The sequence below is a fragment of the Ctenopharyngodon idella genome, chromosome 3 (genome assembly GCF_019924925.1).
Source record: "Ctenopharyngodon idella isolate HZGC_01 chromosome 3, HZGC01, whole genome shotgun sequence".
NCBI lineage: Eukaryota > Metazoa > Chordata > Actinopteri > Cypriniformes > Xenocyprididae > Ctenopharyngodon > Ctenopharyngodon idella.
Window position 1 is genome coordinate 42,537,146 of NC_067222.1, and position 8,982 is coordinate 42,546,127.

At 37.2% G+C, this 8,982-nt stretch overlaps 1 protein-coding gene across 2 annotated transcripts; it reads left to right on the forward strand.

Moving 5' to 3' along the window:
* The first annotated feature begins 1,388 nt into the window (after positions 1–1,388).
* Positions 1,389–8,472, forward strand: aimp2 (aminoacyl tRNA synthetase complex interacting multifunctional protein 2). 2 transcript variants are annotated; one of them, XM_051887998.1, is made up of 4 exons: positions 1,389–1,556; positions 2,089–2,295; positions 4,855–5,089; positions 7,594–8,472. In XM_051887998.1, exons 1-4 carry the CDS (start codon positions 1,542–1,544, stop codon positions 7,980–7,982), a joined length of 846 nt encoding a protein of 281 aa, XP_051743958.1. In that variant the 5' UTR covers positions 1,389–1,541; the 3' UTR covers positions 7,983–8,472. The 2 variants fall into 2 exon arrangements, with proteins under 2 accessions (XP_051743958.1, XP_051743956.1); XM_051887996.1 differs by having other exon boundaries at positions 1,390–1,664.
* The last annotated feature ends 510 nt before the right edge of the window (positions 8,473–8,982 follow it).

An 8,982-nucleotide genomic window follows, 5' to 3' on the forward strand; every position in this document is an offset into this window, starting at 1 on the left:
AACACTAATATACAGTGTGACCATAAATTATGAATATATTTAAATGTTAAAGGAACAGTTCACCCAGAAATGTAAATTCTGTCATCATTTACTCACCCTCAAGTTGTTCCAAACCTGTATGAATTTCTTTCATCTGCTGAACACACAAAAAAAGTTGTTTTTGAAGAATATGGGTAACCAAACAGTTGATGTTCCATAGTATGGGTAGGGTATAACCAAATATATAATTTTTTTTTTTTTTTTTTTTTGCAACACATATTAAACAACGATCAAACCAAATTATGATTTTTTTCCTTAGTTCAAACAGAGGCCCTGTCCTTCATCAAGCATACAAAAGTGTCCAGACACTGGACATTTTGTATCTTAATTTAGAACAAATGTATGACTTTCTTTAAAATAAATGGTACTTGGTTTGATTTTTTTTTTAATCTAATGCCATGATAGTCACACATATTAAGTGTATCTTAATATTTTTGGGGGCCAACATATCAAATAGTGGTGTGCAAAATATTTTTCACTTGAATTCATGATAATATATTAATTTATAGTATTAGGTTAATATTAAGTTATATATATATATATAGTCAAACCAAAAATTATTCAGACATTTTTGATATAATTTTTAGTAGTGGGTGCAGGACACTATAGTTCATTTATGTAAGTGAGGATAGCAAAATAAAGTAAACTGTGACATATTATACCCAAAAATTCTTCATACAGTGGACTACCAGTAAAATTGATAAAAATTTGGAACCAAAAATTATTTAGACACTTTGACCTGACCATGTTTTGTTTCAGTGTTATCTGACATAATTAAGATTATTTTTTTCTGACACAGTTTAACTCTGAGTTCTTGTCATATTTTATTACCATTTTTTTAAACTATAGTGAATAAACTGTATTAATGAATGAAATGTTCAAGGTGTCTGAATAAATTTTGGTTTGGCTGTACATAACCTAATGCATATCTCGTAAGATAATGCCAAAAGAGCCATTCTGTACTTTAATGTCAATGTGTCATGCAAAGACTAGGGATTAATTCAAACTATAGTCTCACATAGCCTATATATATATATATTGTGTGTGTGTTGTGTTTGTACATATATATTATATTGTTTTCATTAAGGGTTTATTTAAATATACTTTTTTTCTTACCCTTAATGCAAAAACCACACTGAACAGGATCATGGTGGGCAGCTCTCTTTTGGTAAAACATCTGTTTGGTTTCATAGTTTCATATTTTGCTACGTTTGCTACAAGTCTACAAAATTCAAAATGGGCCAGTACTGAATTAGCTAAAGCAAGTATTGTTCATAAATGTTCATAAACTCATAGCAGGTTTCAGCCTCCGGCGTCACTGCGCGCGACCTACGCACTTTCACTCTCACAGGAAATGACGTGCGACGGCCTCTTCTCTGCTCAGCTACTGTTAGCTGGCTGCTAGACGGACTGTCGAGAAATCGACAAACCCCGTCAAAAACAAACATATCTGGAATCCGTGCTTTTATTTTGGCACTGGAGTGCGTTGGTTACCGGTCATCATGCCCATGTACCAGGTAAAGCCCGTCAGTCCCGGTGACATAAAGATTGATTTGCCAACGTGCATGTACAAGTTACCGAATATCCACGCGCAGGGAATGAACTGCAGCGAGCACGCGCTTCAGGTAATCATATTACTGATCAATTCACCATTCAGATGCCACAAATGAGCACTAAATAATAAAAATGCGTATGATAGGCAGTCGCAGTCTGTCTGATGCAATAGACACATGCATGTTTGGGTATGATTGACAGCTGCAGTGCTCTGGAATGAGAGGTTGGCCCTCCAGAGAGATGTCTGATTTTCTGGAATTACACTTTGAGTTTAATACTGCTTACCTAACAACAACACAATGAGACACTTAGGAAGGAAATGGATCATAATCGAAATGAGGGTGATGATGATATGGTAAATTGATCTAGCTATTATGTATATTAGGGTCCACTTGCACTTAGCCACAGTTACTTTAATGCAGCTAAATGTTGTTTTGTAGTGTGAAGTTATATCTAGTTGCATGTAAACTGTCCCTTCTCATCTGTGTGTCTCAGAACGGGGAGGTGGATCCTGCGCTGAAGGCGCTGGAGGACCGACAGGATGAAGTCCTGAGAAGACTGTATGAGCTCAAGGCGACGGTTGACGGGCTCACGAAGACAGTGACCACTCCTGATGCAGACCTGGACTCCACCACACTCTCACACGCTACTGCTGAATCTGTGTTCAGAGGAACGGCAGATCTAGACTCCCTACTGGGCAAGGTCAGCCTTACATTCGCCATTTTTTTATTTATCTTAAGTTACATTATGATGGTTCAACCATATTCATATATTTTCTCAAACATGCTACCGTCTCCACTAAACCAGTCTAAACATGCCAATCCGGTAAATCTTGTTGTGATTGTTTGCTGTATGTTTTTGTTTTGTTTCTGTTTTGGCAGCCATAAATTGGGATGGACATTATGGCAAAAATCTTGTTTGTGTTTTATATAAGACATGGTAGTCGGTGAGCTTGCGCTGCAGCTGAACTGAAGTAATATCAACTTCATTGCTTATAAAGTGTGCACCCTTTGCTCACTTTCTGTATATTACCCATTCATAATTTAAATAAAAGCACACACTGCATAGTTTCGTTACTGACAGCCGTATTAAAATGCGGGACTGAATCTGGAATTGTGATGTTTTAAATGCAGTTAAAATGCTTCTATAGTTCAAGTTATGAGGGCAGAAAAATCTTTTTATATTTATAACATATTGATGTAGTAAAGTAAGAAAGCCAGAGCAGAACATTTGTGCGCAACACTGCTGTGTTTCGTTTCTGAATGAATCTGTGATTTTGAATGAATCATTTGAATCCATCATTCACTGAAAGTGGCTGCATCCAAAATCGCATAGTCTCTTGAGTAGGTACTTATTTTGAATAATTACTTTGCGACTGCTAAAGAAAAGTATGTTTGATTATAGTATGAATTTGTGTCGTATGAATGTAATATAGACGCACTACATTTTTCATGTTGTCATTATCATGTGACCTACAGCGTCCGATATGTCACTTCTATGCCATTCATAAATCCTCTCCTGTGGTCTCATGGGATACTACTCTTGTCACATACTGTTTTTTGCCTACTATATAGTAGGGAAGTATGCCATTTCGGATGCATCCAGTCACTTGCTTCTTATCTAAATAAATCATCTGTTTTGGATTGTTTGAGTGAATGATTCAATGAATCACTTAAGACAGGGACTTGCCGCCACCTACTGGTGGTTTTTGTTTCATATTAATATATATATATATATATATATATATATATATATATATATATATATATATATAATATTATAATATACATATATATATAATATAGACCAAGTGTGCCGCACATGTCCTGAAAAGTGAAGCCAAAACATTTGGCTGCAGTATAGGTCATAAGCCCCGCCCTCTCCATGTAATCGGACGGGATGCGATCCAAACTAAAAAAAAATCCAATTACACTTCAAACCATTTTTTTTTTTTTTTTCAAAAATGGTTTCTGTCATTTTAGGTAGTTCTTATCATGCAGACATATGTTCAAGTGTTCGTCTTCCCATTAACTTTGGTTTTAGTTAGTTATATGATGCTATAAAAATCACTCATGATTGACAGCTGTGCTTGCGATCGAGTATGTGCGGGACCTTGATACCACGGCTCCACCTCGGGATCAGAGACTCTGACTCCGAAAAACCTGATCGGCAACGACCGTTTCTGGGATATTTTGGCTTCTGGGATTAGTGGAGACACATCATCCATCGTGATTTACAATCTATGGCCTAGACCAGCCAAAGTAGCAAAAACAAACTCAGCAAAATATTATCTAAATATCGTCATTGGAATAAACACCCAAAAATATTGAGATATCATTTTTGTCAATATTGCACACCCCTAACTAAAGAGGTACTTCATCTCAATTTATTTGTATTTGAATGTGGATGGATGTAATATGGAAGAGTGTTTCTGTCACAAATAATTTATTCTTTTTTCTTGCAATTGCAAATTTATATCTCACAATTCGGGACTTTTCCCTCGAAAATTGTGAGAGAATTGTGAGATTTCCATTGCGGAAACAAGTAGGGCTGAGACAATACATTGATTCTGATATTTTTCGAATGTATCCGATTCTCTCCTGAATCGACTCTGAGCTTAGTTTTAAACAGTAGATGGCGCTCTAGGTTTTAACCGCACGCTCAAATGCTCACAAAGAAGAGCGCTCGTGCATTCGGCTGAGTCATGTAAGTGGTTAAATACACTTGCACCACGGCTCAGAATGCTTTTATGGCGCGAGATTAATGTAAACACAGCCCACTGCAAACACCCTTGTAATTCACTTCAACCTTTTCGAACTTTATGAATGATTATTTTATAGAAGGTTCTAGTGGTGTGTATAATGAACTTGAAGGAAGGAGAGTACGGCTGTTTCTAAAGCATGCAGTGAAATCTGCTGTTAAAAACGAAGCTCAGAGTCGATTCACGATACGTTCGGAAAATATCAGAATCGATTCAGAATGATTGTATCGCGAATTGAGAAACCATGTATTGTCCCAGCCCTAGAAACAAGCTTCCATGATGTAATCCAAAATGTGAGTGGTAAGTTTACTGTCCGTTTAAAAATAAATTTACATTCACATTGTCATACACTAAATTTGCATCAAACCACATTTGAATCTGTTGTAAGTTGACTTTAGACTCACCCGTGATTCAACGTTTGCTCGTCATCTGGTAACTCACTGTACTCACTGTTCAGTCTTCAATCTTAATGAATTTCCACGTTTCTCATTGTCCTCCAGGACCTGGGTGCGCTGAGGGACATTGTGATCAATGCCAACCCTGCACGTCCTCCTCTGTCCCTGCTGGTGCTTCATGGCCTGCTGTGCCAGCGGTACCAGGTGCTGTCCAGCGTGCATTTGCACTCGTCTGTGACCGGCGTGCCCCCTCCGCTCATGTCCTGCCTGGGCCCGCGCCACATAGACAGCTACGCCCGCCATCGTTTTCAGCTTGGCTTCACTCTCATATGGAAAGATGGTGAGAGGGTACAAAAGAGAGAGAATGTGTTTTCCTGGAGGGCCGCTGTGCATTCAAGGAATCATGGTTCTCTTGTATAACCAGAGTGAAACTGATCTGCTTAACGCTCCTCTAGACTAGAGGATGTGTGAAGATGTCATGCCAAACGCACACGACTCAACTAGGAATGAGGCCAAAACAAATAAGCTTGAAAAGAAAGCAATAGCTTGAAAGTGGGGGTATCACTTGAAATGCAGAACTTGACGGCAAAATGCCTGAAGACTCACTGGCACAGAATTTGAAAGTGTTTTTGGTGTGCAGTGTGGTCTGATTAACTTTTCAACATTAAATTTCATGGCAGTTTTATGGAACATCTGAAAGGGAACATCCTACATATTACAGTGTAGTGAGATCTTGGGTTTCCATCATACATTTCTTCAGTAGCCTTCTGGAAGTTAAAGTCTCATTCATTTTCTCTATAGACACGATTTTTGATGATACTTTCTTGGAAACCTAAAGTCTAACTTAATTAAAAGTTTACTACCGTTCAAAAGTTTGGGGGGCATCTCTTTTGCTCACCAGGGCTGCATTATTGATCAAAAATACAGTAAAATAATGTGAAATATTATTCTAATTTAAAATAACTGTTGACTATGTGAATATATTGTAAAATGTAATTTATTCCTGTGACATCAAAGCTGAATTTTCAGCATCATTACTCCAGTCTTCAGTGTCACATGATCCTTCAGAAATCATTCTAATATGATTTGCTGCTTAAGAACAAAACAAAACAGCATTTTTGAAATAGAAATCTTAGGTAATATTATTCATGTTTTTACTGTCATTTTTGATCAGTTTAATGTGCCCTTGCTCAATAAAAGTATTAATTTCTTAAAAAAAAAAAAAAAAAAAATCTTGCTCGTTTCAAAAAGACTTTGAATAGTACTGTAATTAATTGCAAATCTCTGGAAATTTTGCAAAGTGTACTAAGCAGATTGAAAACAACTTTTATTCAAATTTTATACTGAGAAAAGTGATCAAAGTTCTTCTTTTATAATCACTGAAGCTGTCAATCACTTCAGTTCACTTCAGTTCAATCACTTACATGCTAGCTCTCGCTAACACTTTATTTTACCGTGCCTGTTACAGATATTACATGTAGTTACTGTAACAGTAAATTATGGTTACACTTTATTTTAAGGTGTCTTTGTTACACTGTGATTATACATTTAAGTAATAAGTAATATTAAGTAATTACATGTACTTACTATAGGGTTAGGTTAAGGGTTTGGTTCAGGGTTAGTTACATGTAATTATGCATAATTTATAGCTATTACTATAGTAACTGCAAGTAACATGTAACAATGATACTGTAACATAAAGTGTTACCTAAATTTTGCATAGTTATATATTCCTAACCCTATAATAAGTACAATTATTATCACTCAGTACTTAAATGTATAATTACATTGTAACAATGACACCTTAAAATAAGGCATAACTGAGTTCTCTTCTTCAGAAACTTCAGTTATAATCAGAAAAGCTGTCTACACTGCACACATTTCTTATTTCGTGTTTGCGAGCGTGCAGATCTCAGTCAGTGAGCTAGTTCTGAACTAAAACTCTTTCAGTAGTATTGAGTGGATTCTGACTAACTTTAACTTATTTGATTGGCCATTACGTTCATGTGTGATTTGCTACAATGCTCAATGCTAGGAAAAAACGCATTGTGAATAGAAACCTCTGACGTTTCACAGAGCACTCACACAAATGTCTGTACTAACAGTACTGCAGAAAGGCAGGCATTGTTACATTTTTAAAATTTCACTATCAACTTGGTACCGAAGTACAGGTGCTTTTGGCAACAATAGATGAGATTGTGAATGCTGGGCGTTTATACCAGCCAGACCTGTTTATTGCGGTGGACTCTTCCTTCTGAAACTATTTGGCTACCAGTCAACGTTAGCCAAAAAGAACAAACAAACAAAACATTGCTTTATAGGTGGAGCAGTTTATTAGATTTTGACAAACGATTACGTTTAATTAGGTTACAATTATTATTTTTTTAATTATGTGCATAGATTGATGACTATTCACAACAAGTTTTTGAAGTGTTGATCATTGTAGCCAATCACAGACATATCTGATGAGCTTGTGAACACAACAGCCAATCAGAGGTGTTTAGGAATTCGCTCAATGGCGCTCAAAGCATCACATTTTTAAAATTTCAGTACCAACTTGGTATCAAAGTCAGTACTTTTGACAACATTAATGTAGTTAACTAATATTAACAAATGAAACCTTATTGTAAAGTGTTACCACTTATCCTGAGGAAAATGGGAAAAAATACTTGTATTATAAGAAAAAATGTTATAAGAACCAATATGAAAAAATTTATATTCCCTTAATTGTATATTATCCATAAACTGTATATAGTGTTGTAAAGAATGTAGTTGCAGTATTGAGCTGACACTGCAGTAGCTCCAGATGTTTCATGCTAATCGTTGTTGTCTGTCTCGTTTCAGTGTCGAAGCTGCAGATGAAGTTCAGCACACAGAACATGTGCCCGATCGAGGGGGAGGCCAACGTCGCACGCTTCCTCTACCGTCTTTTGGGTGCTGAACCTCAGGACCCGGTCGCCGCCACGCAGATGGACAGCTGGATCGATACGGCAGTTTTCCAGCTGGCCGAGGGAGGCAACAAGGAACGGGCGGCCGTGCTGAGGTCACTAAACGGGGCTCTGGGACGTTCGCCGTGGCTTCTGGGTCAGGAGTTCTCTCTCGCCGACGTCGTGTGCGCCTGTTGCGTCCTGCAGACCGGTCAGACCAGCTCTGCACCGGCGAACGTACAGCGCTGGCTCAAGTCCTGCCAGAACCTGGGCCACTTCGACTGCGTGTATCCGTTACTGCAGTGACAAAGCTGTGAGATCAGTGCAGGTCGTACTCTAGCTAAAACCAGGAAACCGATACACCACAGTTAATTGTGTAATGAAAAGGGAAATGCAATGTGGCATCATCAATAACCAAATGTAAACCTGTTCTGCCAACAAACACTGTTACATCCCAGAATCCGGTGTTACCTGAGCTCAGGTCTGTAGTATGACACGTGATGATGTCATTGATGAAGTCATGTTGGTGATTTAACTGGAGTGGATCTGGAACTGATCCCAGGCCAGGTCAAACACTCAGAGAGAGGGCATTACTGTAAACTCAACTCCCTCCCGCCTTGTGCCTAATAAAATGCTGTACTAGAAGATGTGGTGTGTTTGTGTTACATATTATATCGGGTGTTAAACGAAGCGTTTGGAATGTCAACCCAAGGACCTGCAGGTATGTTTATGTATGAGAGGTGATACTTTGTAGCATCTTTTCGTAAAACCTATTAAACATTTTCACTTCGGGTCAGAGGTTTACGGATTCATTTCTTTTTTTAATACAGCCATTTGTAAAATAGAACAATTGCTGTCATGTTTCTGAGTGTTAGACCAAAGGATGGCAGTTTTATTTTTTTCTATTTATGGCATTCTTTTAAAAGCAAAATACACTCTTTGGGCTCAGTGAGATTTTTATTTATTTTTTTTAAAGATTGATACTTTTATTCAGCAAGGACACATCAAAGTAACCATAAGTGACAGTAGAGGCGTTTAGAACTTTACAGAGGATTTCTATTTCAAATAAATGTTGTATTTTTGAACTTTATTCATCAATGAACCCTGAAAATAAATGTATCACGGTTTCCACAAAAAAATATTAAGCAGCACAACTGTTTTTAGCATTGATAATAATCATAAATGTTTCTTGAGCATCATATTAGAATGATTTCTGAAGGATCATGTGACACTGAAGACTGGAGTAATGATCAGTAATGGTTATTTTAATGATATTTCACAATATGTAATATTTCCCAATACCCAA

Coding starts and splice junctions, on each gene's coding strand:
- aimp2 (XM_051887996.1), top strand. CDS start 1,542: ATGCCCATGTACCAGGTAAAGCCCGTCAGTCCCGGTGACATAAAGATT. Junction 1,665..2,088: donor GCAGCGAGCACGCGCTTCAG/GTAATCATATTA, acceptor TGTGTGTCTCAG/AACGGGGAGGTGGATCCTGC. Junction 2,296..4,854: donor TAGACTCCCTACTGGGCAAG/GTCAGCCTTACA, acceptor ATTGTCCTCCAG/GACCTGGGTGCGCTGAGGGA.